Source organism: Tricharina praecox, assembly GCF_024521635.1.
Source record: "Tricharina praecox strain CBS 144465 chromosome Unknown BZA05scaffold_1, whole genome shotgun sequence".
Classification (NCBI taxonomy): domain Eukaryota; kingdom Fungi; phylum Ascomycota; class Pezizomycetes; order Pezizales; family Pyronemataceae; genus Tricharina; species Tricharina praecox.
In genome coordinates, this window is record NW_026250403.1 from 1,686,310 (window position 1) to 1,700,981 (window position 14,672).

General features: G+C 54.9%; 5 protein-coding genes across 5 annotated transcripts; 2 read left to right on the plus strand and 3 right to left on the minus strand.

The window, feature by feature from the left end:
* Window positions 1-1,939: 1,939 nt before the first annotated feature.
* On the plus strand, window positions 1,940-3,950 carry BZA05DRAFT_440447 (uncharacterized protein; the record flags this gene model as incomplete). The annotated part of the gene is made up of 8 exons (XM_051486597.1): window positions 1,940-2,047; window positions 2,121-2,269; window positions 2,476-2,522; window positions 2,581-2,701; window positions 2,761-2,810; window positions 2,874-3,049; window positions 3,114-3,279; window positions 3,328-3,950. The coding sequence occupies 8 exons, from the start codon at window positions 1,940-1,942 to the stop codon at window positions 3,948-3,950; spliced, it is 1,440 nt and encodes a 479-aa protein (XP_051344427.1).
* Window positions 3,951-4,869: 919 nt separating this feature from the next.
* BZA05DRAFT_346202 (Na+ dependent nucleoside transporter C-terminus-domain-containing protein) lies at window positions 4,870-7,278 on the minus strand. The gene is made up of 3 exons (XM_051481188.1): window positions 6,704-7,278; window positions 5,394-6,637; window positions 4,870-5,337 (listed from the first exon to the last, which is right to left on the minus strand). The coding sequence occupies exons 1-3, from the start codon at window positions 6,955-6,957 to the stop codon at window positions 5,063-5,065; spliced, it is 1,773 nt and encodes a 590-aa protein (XP_051344428.1). The 5' UTR covers window positions 6,958-7,278; the 3' UTR covers window positions 4,870-5,062.
* Window positions 7,279-9,605: 2,327 nt separating this feature from the next.
* Window positions 9,606-11,092, minus strand: BZA05DRAFT_15370 (uncharacterized protein). Its single transcript, XM_051479029.1, has 3 exons — window positions 10,353-11,092; window positions 9,904-10,229; window positions 9,606-9,811 (listed from the first exon to the last, which is right to left on the minus strand). The coding sequence occupies exons 1-2, from the start codon at window positions 10,841-10,843 to the stop codon at window positions 10,031-10,033; spliced, it is 690 nt and encodes a 229-aa protein (XP_051344429.1). The 5' UTR covers window positions 10,844-11,092; the 3' UTR covers window positions 9,606-9,811; window positions 9,904-10,030.
* On the plus strand, window positions 11,000-12,968 carry BZA05DRAFT_366359 (uncharacterized protein). Its single transcript, XM_051481528.1, has 3 exons — window positions 11,000-11,181; window positions 11,259-11,501; window positions 11,560-12,968. Exons 1-3 carry the CDS (start codon window positions 11,070-11,072, stop codon window positions 12,855-12,857), a joined length of 1,653 nt encoding a protein of 550 aa, XP_051344430.1. The 5' UTR covers window positions 11,000-11,069; the 3' UTR covers window positions 12,858-12,968.
* Window positions 12,969-13,959, minus strand: BZA05DRAFT_382584 (SCP2 sterol-binding domain-containing protein). The gene is made up of 2 exons (XM_051482129.1): window positions 13,523-13,959; window positions 12,969-13,448 (listed from the first exon to the last, which is right to left on the minus strand). The coding sequence occupies exons 1-2, from the start codon at window positions 13,536-13,538 to the stop codon at window positions 13,084-13,086; spliced, it is 381 nt and encodes a 126-aa protein (XP_051344431.1). The 5' UTR covers window positions 13,539-13,959; the 3' UTR covers window positions 12,969-13,083.
* Window positions 13,960-14,672: the final 713 nt, after the last annotated feature.

Below are 14,672 nucleotides of genomic sequence, written 5' to 3' on the forward strand. Positions count from 1 at the left end.
TGTCGCAGCCTTCGTGGTGGAAGTGAATGGGCTGATGATTTGCTGGCTGGCTGGTATGTAACTGGTGGTGATGCAGCATGCGGCCACACCGTCCTCCCGAGCATACCGTACCCTATATTAGAGATCGCCATCGCTTGAACTGCCCCTACTCCATGGGTTTCCCCGTAAACTCCCAGTTATTCGGAGAAGATCAAGAAAGCTCCTTCCAAGCGCGACAAGCCCCGACTCGGCGTTTCCCTGATTATTCCAGTCCGCCTATTGCGTTCTTGGCGCGAGTCCGCAACCACCTTTTTTAGCTCAAAATGACACCTTTTGCACTACGGGGCGAAAGGCGCACCCAATTTTCCACATCATCCATCGTGTTCGGTTATGTAGCAGACTAGAGGAGTTAACGGACCCTCGCCAAAAACGAAAACTCAAGCCTTTTCAAAAACCAGAGACGAGAGGATCCTGAATTGCCGATGACCGCTTGAAGCAAATTTTAGGTGTCTTGTGTTTCTTATGTATCATATTTTGCGGGGCGTATCAGGTAGGTACCGTACATCATACATACTCCAGATGCGTAGGATCTCCGATGGCAGGCTGGGTACTATAAGTTTCTCCAATCACATGTAAGCTGCATATATATTTGCTGCACTAATATAGCGGACGCCTCCGCGGGGCTGAGGACTCGCCTTTCACAGTTACTCCCGTCCACCGGTGGGCGAAAGGAGCGAGTCTTATGAGGTATGTACCTGCGTTGCGCGAAACCAACTGGCTGGCCACGACCGCATGCGGGACACGGCGAGAGTAGTTACCAACCTCACCCAGCCAGCAACGCCCAGTCAAGGACGCTGCTAAGTTACCCAGGACGGCTAGTTAGAACCCAGGAGAAAAGCGCTCACGGATTCCAATCGAAGCCCCATTTCTCGCGGCAGTTGGACTTTCTTCTTTCCTTCCAGGCTCGAGAATTCGCATCTGATTGACCGACGGCGATGTCCGCCACACATGGTGGCCACGAGTATTTCGTATTTTGTCTCAAATCCCCCGCCACGTCAAAGCCCGGCCACATGGTTGTTGCTTGCTCCTTCAACTGCGTTGCCGGGAACGAAGGAAGGTCGGACAGGATGCCGGAGTTGAGGGAAAAACCGTGGACTAGAGTGTTCTTCTAGGTGGAAATGGATCGGCCATGTGCTCTAACCCAGGTCGGTGTTTCGGATCCAGTCCGTGAGAGTCCAACCACCAGTCGGAGCTCTCTTCGATGGAGAGAGATCCCGGGGGGAGGTTATACTATATATACTGACGCGGAAAAATAGATGCTTTCGCCACCGTCGTTCGGACACGGAAAGCGGCTTCCCGACGGCAAAGAGTCGACATCCGAGCAATCGCCGAGGGGACCTTCCTGGGGTGAACTCGTCGGCGTCGGCGATCAGGGTGTCGCTACTAGATGAGCACTACCAGGGTACCGGCAGATACCGGTATGGAGTAGGCCCTCCATCTATCTGAAAATCCAACTATCCGAAATCTGGGCATCAGGCGGTGCGTACCGAAGAAGAAGAAGATAGAGAAAAAGAAGAAGGACAAGGAAGGATGAGATGCACTGTGCAGCACCCACCGCAGGTAAAAGGGTTTGGAGCCTGTCTGCGGTCAAGCGCCGTTTGTATGGTGGGATTGAGCATGAGGCTGCGCTGGGATGCCCACCCTCCAGACATGCTACGTATGATCGGCAATCAAGCACGGAACCTTTGGTCTCGCGCGAGCTTGCCACTAGAGTGCTCACTTTCTTTTGGATGGCAGACGGCTTTCAGTCCTCTGTTAATACCAGCCGGCCATCCCCAGAGAACGCTCTGCATCTTCACAGAGCCATCCCGCAACAGCAGCAGACGTCTGTCCCCGCCACAACACCAGCCGTACCGAATCCTCCCATGTGGCGAATACGACGATACGCCCATCCCCAAACATGACGACGACCTTCATCCCTCCTACCGGATCCTTTACGTCGGACGTGGAATCGGCGGAACGAGCGACGATGACGTCTTGGTTGACGGAGGAGAGGGTCCTGATGATGGTCAGTCCGGAGAAAAGAGCTGGGGGTTCGGGACTTCCAAGTCGGTGCTGATCGAGTCTCACACTCCCTACAGAACAATATGAGCGCTACGCTGGCTGGAATATCCGGGCTGTTCTGTTTGGTGGTGTTGGGCATCGTCGCGGTCCTCTACTCGAGACAAGAGACGCGAAAGGCATTGGATCGCCTGTCATTCAGATTGCTGGTGTACGCATTGGTTGCGGAGTGAGTGTCTTCCTTCTCAGTCTCAGTCTCCACTTCTGTCGTGTGGCGCGATGCATGGAAGGAGAAAAAAACTTCTGGAAGACAAGCTTACATCTGTGCGACTCTGCAGTGGTACGCTTTGCACCCAAGCCAATCCCCAGAAAGAACATAACGGATCAAGAATCAATCGCTCACTTTTCCCCGGCTGTCGCTACAGTGATTTATAGCATCAGTTACATTATCTGTGTCAAAGTTTCGGGCGGGTTCTGGTGCGGTTGGTCTTCCTCAATCATCGCCCGTCGCTTTCGCTGTCGCTGACACCTGAAGTACAGTTGCTGGCCCATGGTTGATCCAGTTCTGGCTCGGTGTCGCAAACTGGTTCATCCTGTGCATAGCCCTCAACCTGCAGCTCGTCCTCGTCCATTCGGTCGATGGCCTAATGCTCGAGAAATGGTTCGTGTCTTCCACCGACTAGGGCCTTCAAGATCGCTTGCTGACAAGGTTTATTCAAGGTATATCATCGTGCCAATTGCACTCAACCTCGCAATCAGCCTTCCACCATGTATGTTTCCTCCGTCCCTCCATCTTTCAACGACATTCACCGCCTAACAGGATCCGACCATAGTGATCAAGGGCAAATTCGGCTGGGATCCAGTCATTGGCGTATGCTGGTTGACCGACCACAGCGTGCACAACCGGCTGGTGTGGCAGATAGCAACACAGCTACTGTGGATCGTGCTGGCGGAGGTTATAACCATGCTATGTGCCGGCATCACAATTGCACATCTATATAAACACAAGGTATTTCCTCCGCTTCGTCCTCCGAGTGAACCATCCACTTACAACCGCTACCGGGGGTGGACAGTTTACATCCCTCAAAGTCATCAAACGAGACTCTTCGCATCAGAGCTCTCACCTATCCAACAACTCCAACGGCAAAGGCAATGCCGACTTCCACGCCAACCTGGCCCGCAGAACCGCAAATAATCTGACCACGCAACGGGGCTTCCGCAACGTCATCGTGCGAATCTGTTCGTTCCCTCCCCTCCCCACCACTCTCTCCCACTAACCACCTCCAGCCCTCTACCCAATCGTAATGACAATCGTCAATATGATCATCACGATCGGGGACATCCGGATATCGACGGCGGGAATCCACACGAGCGAGGACTACTACCTATACGCGGTATACTACGGGCTGTACGGGGCGCGGGGGATCTTCTACGCGATCATGGCCGTTCTCGACCCGAGTTTCATGCGCGCAATCCGGATCTACCGCGGCGAAACCCTCGATAGCAGCCACCACTCGCAGTCGTGCACCGACACGGGCGCAGGCATCAGCGTGCACACCGAGACAAGGTTCGAGGAGGAGTTCGCCTCGCCGTCGCGCGGCGGCATCGATGTGGAAATGCAGCCTGTGGGACTCAGGACTAATGTTGTCGGTGGCAGCGGCGCCAATAACATTAATATTAACAATAATAACAACAACAGCGACGACGCGAGACATACCCATTGGGGAGCTGAGAGCGATGTCTCCGTCGACTCGAGGATCAAGGAGTCCCCTGACGAGGAGGATACAAGCTCGATTGCGGACCTGACAAATGAGGCGCAGGGCGATAGGATACAGGAGATCCGCGGGCAGCAGAAGGAGCGCGCGAGGATGAGACATGAGGCCGAGAGAGAGTTTAAACGGCAGATTTAGCCAGCGGGTCATGACTCTTTTTTTTCTTTTTAATATTTACTTGGTACATATCTCTTTGGCTTTTGGATTTTGGATTTTGGTTTGGTGTTTTTTGGGATAGACGGTTCGGGCAGGTTGGATTTCCTATTCATGGCAAGAAGCGTTTGTGTTGTGTTGTGTGTGTGAGCGGATTTCTGGCGGCATGGAATGTAGATATCATGGCGTGTTTTGAGCGTACGGATGTAGGTATGTGGATATCATGTATGTATGAGGTAGTAATGTAGTACGGTATGGGAACAAAACTCGGAGTGTCTTCGACAAGCTGGTAGCGGGAAGAAGAAGAAGAAGAAGAAGAAGAAGAAGAAGAAGAAGAAGAAGACGATACCACAAATATCCACGAATCCAGCGGAAAGAAGGTTCAAGTGAGATCGGCAATGCGTTCCAACTTCGGCCAGTCTCCACCGAATCAATCGTGCCCAAAGATGTGCACTATCTACTGTACTTGGTGGATCTTGGAGCCAGAGTGACTACTGGCGTGTCCCAGCGACCCGGTTCCGAGAAAGCCAAAGTGCTGATTTGCGTGGCAGCCTGGCAAGGAGGCCCGAGGGAGGGTTACTATAGATGTCGATCTCGTAGGTATGCACATACCTATTCTGCACTTGGTCGTGGGTCTGCTTTGACCGTGCACTCGCATGGCCAACCCGTACCACATCACAGAATATCACTCGCTCTTATCTTTGGAGCCAGTCAAAGTCAATGGACCTGCCGAGTAGAAGCTGGCTGGAAAGGTCGGGAAGTTAGTGGTCGCCATAGTCTAGATAGGTAGGCTGCATGCGAAATAAACTGAAGATCTCTCTCTCTCCGAGTGGAAATATAGTATCAACTCATCTGGTTGAATCCCAATGACTGCGAAGAAAAAAAAGAAAGAAAAAAAAAGAACGATTCCCAGAACACCAAACAAAACACCTCCCATCCCATCAATGGACCAGCTCCCACATCAATCAACATACCTAAGTAACGTAAGTCAAGAACGAGAGTTATTACTACTAATCTCTAATCTCTCAGCTGCAGCTCCGCTCCAACATCCCATACATCCCATATACCCAAACATCTCTACCTATCTAGGTAGTTATTTAAATCTCCGAAGTATCACTAATAATAACCATTCCAGCGACCGACGCACTAGTGAGCGTTGAGATAGCGCCAGAGAGCAGAGCGGAGATGGCAACACGACTGACGTCTCCGCCACGGCCGGGGGCCACCTGCTGGAGCACTCCGATTTGCGTTCCGAGACTGCCAATGTTCGCGAAGCCGCAGAGCGCGTAGGTGGCGATCAGGCGGGAGCGCTGCGTCAGGTTCGCGTAGAGCGGGTTGCTTTGGAGCGCAATGTAGGCGACGAATTCGTTGGCTGGGGAATGTTAGTGAACTATTCTGTTGGAGGGAGGGTGATGAGGGGGAGCATACCGATGAGCTTGAGGCCGATGAGTTGGGCTACGCGGTAGATGTCGTCGCCGTGTCGGGAGACACCGAGGAGGAAGGAGACGGGGTACAGCAGGTAGCCGAGGATCATCTCGAGAGTGAGGCCGTCGGAGATGTTGAGGTAATACCCCCACCAGCTGAGAAGGGCGTCGATCAGCGCGATGAAGGCGATAATGCACATCTGCGTGCCCATGATCATGGCCGCGATCTTCAGACCTAGCCAGGTACCGTTGGCAAATGCATGCAGTCCGTTCGCAGCCTCGTCCGTGTCATCGTGGGGGACCGAGACGTGGCCAGCGGTCAACGGCTCCTCGGTCTCGGGGTAGCGCAGCTTGGAGACGGCGAGGGATGCCGGGATCGACATGACGCAGGACGAGATGAGCGCCTGGGGGTCGATTCCCATCGCGAGGTAGGCGACGAGGACGGATCCGGCGATAGTTGCGAAACCGGAGCACATGACTTGGTGGAGCTCGGCCATGGTGAGGTGAGGAACGAAAGGCTTGATCAACATGGCAGATTCTCCCTGACCAATGAAGGGAGACGCAGCAGCCACAACGGCCTCCGCCCCGGAAACCTTCATGGACCAGAAGAAGAACTTTGCGAACTTTCCGATGAACCAGTGCAGAATATGGTAGTAGTACAGCAGCTGGACCAGCGCGATGAAGAAGACGATTGCCGGCAGCACCGAGAAGAAAAAGTATCCCAGGTTGGCAATCTCCTCGTTGGTCAGGAACGCGACACCGTCCTTCGCGAAGCCGAGAAGCGAGCGGGCGAGAGTCGATACAAAGTTGAAGATGTCGTAGCCGACGCCGGTGCGCAGGACGAACAGTGCGATGATGAACTGCATCAGCATGCCGACGATGACGGTATGCCATTTGATGGCAGCCCTGTTGCGGGACGTCGCCCACAGGACGAAGATGAAGACCACCAGGCCCAGACAGGAGATGGCACGGTCAGCGCGAGTGTTCTGCTCGGTCTCCTTCGAGACGAACGATCCAACCAGATATGTCGCGACCACGATCGCTGCTGCGCCAGGGATGCGCCATTTCTCTGGGACCGCCTTCATGACTCGGACGCCGGTTTGCTTCCAGACGAATCGCAGGGGAACCATCACCAGGCGCGCCTGAACGTAGAAAGTGAGGACTCGGAGAGCCACGCAGAGCCACAGAAGAAATGGAACGACCCAATTCTTGTCATTCCTGTGCAAGACCAAACTCGCGATCCACCAGCTATGGATTTCCCCTCATGTCAGCGATTGTTTGGGCTGTAGGCATTCGCGCCGACGAGAGACCAACCCAGTAAACAAACACAGCCAGGAAGCTCTGAGAATGTGTTTCATGTGATATTTCTGGTACCACCCGTCTTTCTTCTCGACCTCGGGGACATTCCTCTGGCCTTCGATATCCCTCCCCTCCTTCAGGCTGCTTCTCAACGAGCCGTCCGCCGTTGTTTCGGTCCGCTTCTCGTCGGGATACGCAGGAGCCATTGCGGCCGTAGGAGCCGAAGCGTAGCGATCCGCCGGATGCTGGTGGTCAATGTTGTCGGTCATTCTTGGCTGGCGGATTCGCAGGTTATGCTTCGAGAAACGGCGGCGGGGAGGAAGAGGTGGAGCGGTGGAGCGGTGCGAAAGCCCAGCCTGCGAGAAAGTCTGATTGCAATAAGCAGTCGAGAACCTGCGCACGCGTACGTATGAGCACGAAAGGCAATAAGGATTGGACTGAACGGAACGCAGCTAACGAAAAGAAGAGAAAAAGATTGGCCGCGGGGGGAGACGTTCCGAGTATTATAGTCTGGTGGCCGGCCAGTGTCCGGCCACCATATTCGGGCAGTCCTGGGTATGCCCCACGATAGATAGATTGCCGCTCTTCGGAGTTTCGTGCTACCACGCTCGCGCACGCACACGACCAGCTTCCCTGGCTCTCCCCTGCCAGTTGCCACTAGCTGGGCAGGCACGGCACCGGCCGAAACCCTGGTGCGTGCGTTCGATAGGAAGGCGCGATATAGGCGCACACTCTACACACTCTTGATATCTACAGACTCCACATGGCCTTGAGGGATCAACCCCCCCACAACCCCCCGGCAGATGGCCACTCTGAATCAGCTACTTGGGCTGCCTGCCTCGATCGATACGTGAGAGTTACCGTATCTACACCCGTACCGGCGTTGGAATCTCTTCATGCGAGGGTACTGATAGTTTATCGGACAGGCGACAAGCATCCGGAGCTTTGCCTGGCGGGTGAGGCGATGACCGTCGGCTCCCGCGCGGGGAGTAAGCTTCTGCATGTTCGATCACATACACGAGGGGCCCGAGTAAGTATCCAGCATCCCCCCACTCGGGACGATGCCATCCCACTGATGCCCTGACATTCCAGCATCTCCCTATCTCACAAGCTCTGCACGGTATGGTACCATGAGTGTCTCCACATCCAACTGCCCGACGGCACTGAATCTTTGCGGCGGCGGTCCGATCGGTGCTGCAAACAGATTACTCGCCTGACTCTCCGCATATCTGATAATAAGCGGGCAGGCAGCAGGCAGGTAGGCTTCTCTATCAGTCCGGTTCAACCTGCACATTCTCTCTGGCCACTGCTCGAACCTCATCCGCTCCGAAAAGCTGGAAGTCGATATTTGCCGTCGACGGCGATTTGATTGACGGTGGACCCTACGAGCCAATTAACTAGCATTTTCACCGGTGTCTCTCTATCGCAGCTTTACCGCCTGCCGACTTCAGACAGGCGCTTCGATTGAACGGCGTCTTCACATGTCGTTCTGGCCGTTAGGCTGCAGCCACCCACCTTCCCGCTTGGGCTCGCCAACAGTTTATCTGCACTGCACAGAATCGACTGGTGGAGACACAAAACTGCTTATTTATTTGTGTCGATGGTTGCTCAAGTGCCCAGCCCGTGGCTGGTCTTCTGAGCACTCTATAACCCTTCAAATCACTCCCGTCTCAGGTCAGCGGAGATGATGATACCCTGAAGTAAGTAAGTGAGCGCCGATAGGAGGATGCCTGGAATGTGCTGGTATTTGAGCTTCCGTTTCTTTTGAGTACACAGAGAGGGGGATTCTCGATGTCTTCTCGCACGAAGTGCAGAGTCGTTCAGTCGTTCAGTCGTTCAGTACCTAGTTCCGGAGGGCGCGGCGGGGTGACGTTATCGGGCATTTCTTTTTGCTTTTTAACGTTGTTGGGAGGCGTTCATTTCGCGCTTCTTCCAACGTCCCTTTTGCTTTTTTCCCCTCGGACGACCGACCGACGAAACTTGGTTCGATTCGGAGTGCCCGCTTCCCATGGGTTCTCATGATGTCGAACGAACGTATGTGCTCTACATATGCCCAGCTTTGTCGTGCTCTCTCACAGCCCTGGGACTCGCTCTCGCACCCGCACCACATCTCTTCTCCGATACCGGTATCCAGACCACGGGTTAGTGGTAAATAGTTGGACTGTTCCTAGTTTCGCTAGCAACAAGCGTTGCAAGCCAACTTCGTGGCTCTCTCTCTAAAGTTTCTAGGCTCTTTCTCGGAACGACTCCGATCGACGGTTCTCATCCGTGTTCTCGAAGGGAAGTCGAAGAACATAATCGCCAATTCCCGTCTCTCCTCATTTTGCGGGGCCCAGTCCAGCCTGCCCTACGTTCACCGACTGCATGTCTCACCACCACCCCTTTGGCCACACTGCAACACTGCAACACTGCAACACTGCAACACTGCAACACTGCAACACTGCAACACTGCAACACTGCAACTTTGAGGTAGAGTAGGTATCCTCCCGAAGAATGGGTTTCTCGCCACCCGATTCGTTGTAGCTTTGTAACTTCGGAACGGCCTACGGGGGATGCAGTTCTCCCTTACATACATGCCGTACATGGGGGAGGGAGAGAGGGAGGTTGGACGTTTGGAGGCCTACTGCTTGGGTCTAGAATCTAAAATATTGCTCTACTATGTGCAGTAGGTAGATATTTGGCTTCACTCTTAAAGGCCTGCGGTCAACACAACAAGGGGGGATGCATTCCAGTCCCATGAACCTCCCTTGGCCAGCCCGAACGTGAATACTACTCTACCGGTATGTAGGAACCGCCCTCCTACCGTGGGTAAAGTACTTTCCTCGCATCCCATCACCCGGTGTTTCTTATTCCGAGCAGGACGATACGATATCCCACATACCGGTAGAGTACTGAGTAGAGTATTGATCGTAGCGCAGGCGAGTTCCGCCTGACAGGGAGGGGAGGAGAGGAGCCAGAAAATGGGAACCTGGCGGAGTGGAGACAGGAACCTGGATAGGAAGGAGGAGGGAGGGAGAGAGAGAGAGCAAGCAAGCAAGCAGAAGGCGGGAATGGATTTGGAGTAGAGTAGGTATGTATGTGGGAGAGTGGCTGGCTCTGGTCGGGGCGTTTTGCAACTCCGTCCTACAAAGCAGCACGGGGATTAGTATAATAGGTACCGGTAGGTAACGCTCAGCATCAGGAAGTATCGCAAGCTGATGGATTTCGATGCGTACATATGTACCAAACTTCACATCCCGATCTTCAGCTGCATGCCATGAAGATGTTTCGATGCCGTTGAAACTTCAGCCGCACTGCAAATCAGGTCCATTCCAACGTTGAACGGGTGCCACCCCCACAGCGTCACGCTCGCTTTGGCTGGTAGCCGCGTATGGACGTCGACAGTGGGCGTTGGCGCCTATAGCAGCGGATCTGAGGGGCTGAATGGCAGTGTCCTCTCACGTCGTTCTTCGCACAGTATGTACACCACATACTGCATCGGAGGAATTGGCTTCGACAACGCATCAGCCTGCCAACGTTCAGGTAAACGGACAGGTCCCAGCTTCCCAAGTACATATCAGCCTCGGACGACCAAGTCCGTCCACGTCCACACCCACGTCCACAGCTCCCCACCGCCCAAGCGGATGCGGAAGCCTTCCAATCCCCATTCTCACGATGCACTTACGTACCGACTTCACTGGCCGCTAAAAAGCCAAAGCCATGCTGTCTGCATGACACAAACGGGCCCTTGCCCCTCGATCGTGATCTCGTGCTCCCCTCCAACCAATAATGTTCCGCCTCCGGGCCTCCCCACGTCTCTGTCCGGACGAGAGCTCTCAATCCACCCTTAAACGGAAGCCTCCCCTCGCTCAATTCCCATCCAGAAAAGAAAAATGCGGGGAACCTGGTGGCCGTGGAGTAGGTAGCGTGGCCATGACTCTGTGGGTTCCCAGCGGAATTCGCCGTTTGTATAGTAGATTGCCTGCCTGCCTGCGTACTGTGCTTAGTTACGCAGGGGAAGGTGAAAGAGAAAGAAAGAAAGAAAGAAAGAAAGGAAAAAAAAAGTTCAGAGTTTAATATAGAGTATAGGTGCACCCCTCTGGGCCTTTGTTCGATTGACTCATGACGCCCGCGTTTCGTGAAGATCGTCGTTGCTGCTGCTGCTAGAGTAATCATTCCATTCGCATCGAAGGAAGAAGGAACTGGACGCGTTGAGCTGTCGAACTATTGGACGGGACTGAGTCAAAGCCACTGCGGGTGGTGCCTGGCGAGGGTTTATTAGCTCCCCCAGGGCCTCCTTTTCACTGATCTCCCCTCCATTGCTTCCCCCACCACTCACTCACTCACTCACTCACTCACTCATCCACCCCGCTCCGCATATATATACGACACATAGAGTACGATGGCAACCAACGGCATCGCCGCGAATAGCGTCCTGACGCTGCAGGAGGAAATTGCAGAGTACGAAGCTCAGCGTGCGGCTCTGGTCGAAAAGGAGAAGAGTCTGAGACATGGTACGTTCCTCCATCACTTCACCTTCTTCCCCTCCACCGCCCATCCCAGGGATGCGGAGAGCTAAGCGGGGCCATAGACTACGCCTTCCGCCAACGACTCTCCCCAACCGCGAAGAAGGCCGCGGCAATCGTCTCGAAGATCCGGAAATGGGAGGCCGAGAATGTGTGGAGAAAAGTCGAGGAGGATGAGGGAGACGTGTTCCCCGGCATGTGCTTCACGCTGGCGAAGGGGAGGATGGAGAATTCGCTGCTCTGGAAGGTGGTCAAGAGGTTTCCCAAGGGTGCTCTGCTGCATGCCCATTTGGAAGCTATGGTGGACAGTGGGTGTCCCCTTTTCCGCGCTCTTGAGGAGGTGTATGCTGACGGCGTTGAGTGAAGTGGACTGGCTCCTCGACCGTGCTCTGGAGACGGAGGGCGTTCATATCTACTCTGATATGCCATTGACGCAGGAGAACCTCTATGCTGCTATGTTCGAGTTCGAGTACTCGGCGGTTACGCAGACTAGCAGTGAGTCGATCTACAGCAGCGCCTACAAACCAGCAACGAAGATCCCCCTCGTCATCGCCGTCGACTCGTTCCCATGCGCCGCCACCACGACCCCGCGCGACGCCTTCCGCGCCTGGTTCAAGACGCGCACGACCATCACACCGGAGGAATCAATGAAGCACCACGAGGGGATCAACCTGATCTGGGCGAAGTTCCAAAGCGTATTCCGCGTGATCCACGGCATAATCTACTACGAGCCAATCTTCCGTCGATTCGTCCGCGAGATCCTCGAGAACGTGCACGCCGACGGCTGCAAGTGGGCCGACATCCGCCTCGCATTCCTGATGCAGCTGCGCGCCACGACCACGGGCGAGATCCTGCCGCGCCACGAGGTGGTCCGCATCTTCGGCGAGGTGGTCGCGGGCTACGTCGCCGAGATGAACGGCGAGTTCTGGGGCAGCCGGATTATCTGGACACAGGTGCGCGCGTTCGAGGCGGACGCGATCCTCGCCAGCATGCACGAGTGCATCGACGCCAAGAAGCGCCACCCGCACATCATCTCCGGCTTCGATCTGGTCGCGCAGGAAGACAAGGGCCGCAGCTTGCACTCGCATCTCCCGGAGCTCCTGCAGTTCCGCCGGCTGTGCGCAGACGCCGGCGTCGACATCCCGCTATACCTGCACGCGGGCGAGACCCTCGGCGACGGCACAGAGACGGACGATAACCTCTTCGACGCCGTGCTGCTGGGCGCAAAGCGCATCGGCCATGGTTACTCAATGTATAAGCACCCGCACTTGATGCGGCTCAGCAGGGAACAGGGCATCTGCCTCGAGGTCTGCCCGATCTCTAACGAGATCCTGCGGCTCACCGCGAGCATCATGCAGCATCCGCTGCCTGCGGTCATGGCCCACGGTGTGCCCGTCAGCATCAACAACGATGACCCCGGAATCCTGGGACAGCTCAAGACGGGCAGCATGACGCACGACTTCTGGCAGGTGCTGCAGGCGTACGACAATGTGGGCCTCGAGGGACTGGGAGATCTTGCGGAAACGGGCGTTAGGTTCGCGGCTTTCGATGGTGTTCCGGTCGGTGTCGAGGAGGGAATCAGGAAGCAGAGATTGCACTTGTGGAGGGACGAGTGGGAACGGTTCTGTGCGTGGGTCTGTGAGGAATTTCAAGAGTGGGCTTGATTTTGTAGGCAGTAGTGAGTTGCATAGGCAGGTTAGAGTAGAGGGATACCCGGAGCATACATAGCATATGATGAATTAGAGCCACGCGCAGTACCTAGTAATGACTACAAACGTCCCGTTCGATTTTCAATACAATACAGTGGAGCAGTATTTACCCGCAAACCAACCCAACCCAACCAACCCATCTTTTGCATTCCCCTTACGCACAAACGCACACACAAACAAACTACAACTTCGCCGCGGGCTTCCTCGCACTCTTGAGCACGACCTCGGCCTTAGTCGCCTTCATAACATCGCCCTTAACCTTCAACTTGCCGGTCATGAACATGCGCTGGGCCTGAACCTTCCCATCAACCAGCTTCTGGAAGTCCTCGTCGGCCATGCTCATGGTGACATCGCTCTTTTCGGGCACGCCCTGCGCGACTGCCCCACTCTCTTTCAGGTCGATGTTCCAGCTCGCGGTCGCCCCGGACGAATTCTTGAGCGTGAACACGAATACTCCGTTTGCTGCCTTGATCGCCGAGGCGCGCGCAGAGGGGTTGGAAAGGGCTGCGGAGATCAGGTCGAATGTACCCGAGGAGGGGAAGGCGGCTGGAAGAGGGGCGGGCGTTAGCTAGAGCTCGATTGTAGTGGATGGGAGGGGGAACGGGGAACGGGGGACAAACGGTCGGCGAGGGTCATGGTTGCTGCGGTTGTACTTTGGAGGTAGCTTGAGTAGGTGCTTCGTGTGGTTTTTGTGATTGTGCTTGAGCGTGGTGTCTATGTCGTGTATGGTTCTTGGTGCTGTGAGAGGGAGGGAGAGGGAAGGAGATGGTAGAGTGTTCTTATGTACTGGTACTAGGTATATCGATCCCGGAGCTCGGAGGTCGCGCGACCGATAGATACTATGTAGGTATGGTGCCTACTGCCGGGGGGTTTCGGTTCACATGTCAGGAGTTAGGACTGTTGGGCGTCACTCGCCGAGAAGCTATCGCCGAGAGAGAGGAAGAGGTGGAAATGGACATGTGGAGATAGGTGGATCACACATGATGAGAGAAGAACGTGTTTCTACATGCATATGCTCGGCGGTCAGATGAGACGATCCGGAGATGGAGAAAACATGACGTGATGCTACAGCTGTGCGTTCCCTGGCTCGTCATGTCGCTTACTAACCCATCTACTCTACTCGTCACTCGTGGACCTTCAACAACGTGCTGCAATTCAAAAGGTCAGACACCGCGAGAGTAAAAGCAACAAAAAAAAATTACGGTACCAGGGATTCCCGCATGGTCACCCACTGCAGTACTAACCTGGCGATACCTTGTGGAGCGCGTCAACTACTGCAAGATACTTAGAATTGGGTGTAGGACCACAGTATGTACGCCAAACTTCACAGCCGTCACCGTTGCCAGCTCCCAGTCGTTGAGCCTTGGGCCAGTGCACACTACAAGATCCGTCACCTCGATATATCAATTCATTGTATTTCACTTCCAGACCAGCTAGTCAACCCAAAACCGGCGTCCTAATCAGCTCCCTATCAGCAGCCCGTGCCTTCTCTCCCAGTAACTTCGACTCAGCCAACAACCTCAGTCTTTTCCTCAACGGGCCTGATCCCCTCGGCCGTTTGGGCGGGGGATTGATGGGAATAGTATACCGCTGCGGCCGGCAGGTGGACACTATGTACCACGTCTCGTAGGTGGCATGGTGGCGGGCGTGGTTCGGGCGGAAGTAGGTCGTCTATCTGCGTGGAGGACGGGCGGGAGCCGTAGGGGTGGGGGAGAGGGGAGGCGAGAGTGAGAGCGGGTGCATGTTTCTTAATGAATGTAAGTTTCTCGG

Coding starts and splice junctions, on each gene's coding strand:
- BZA05DRAFT_346202 (XM_051481188.1), bottom strand. CDS start 6,957: ATGACCGACAACATTGACCACCAGCATCCGGCGGATCGCTACGCTTCG. Junction 6,638..6,703: donor TGGCTGTGTTTGTTTACTGG/GTTGGTCTCTCG, acceptor GGAAATCCATAG/CTGGTGGATCGCGAGTTTGG. Junction 5,338..5,393: donor CATCGGCCTCAAGCTCATCG/GTATGCTCCCCC, acceptor AACATTCCCCAG/CCAACGAATTCGTCGCCTAC.
- BZA05DRAFT_15370 (XM_051479029.1), bottom strand. CDS start 10,843: ATGATTACTCTAGCAGCAGCAGCAACGACGATCTTCACGAAACGCGGG. Junction 10,230..10,352: donor GCGGCCAGTGAAGTCGGTAC/GTAAGTGCATCG, acceptor GTACTTGGGAAG/CTGGGACCTGTCCGTTTACC.
- BZA05DRAFT_366359 (XM_051481528.1), top strand. CDS start 11,070: ATGGCAACCAACGGCATCGCCGCGAATAGCGTCCTGACGCTGCAGGAG. Junction 11,182..11,258: donor GGAGAAGAGTCTGAGACATG/GTACGTTCCTCC, acceptor GCGGGGCCATAG/ACTACGCCTTCCGCCAACGA. Junction 11,502..11,559: donor TTTGGAAGCTATGGTGGACA/GTGGGTGTCCCC, acceptor CGTTGAGTGAAG/TGGACTGGCTCCTCGACCGT.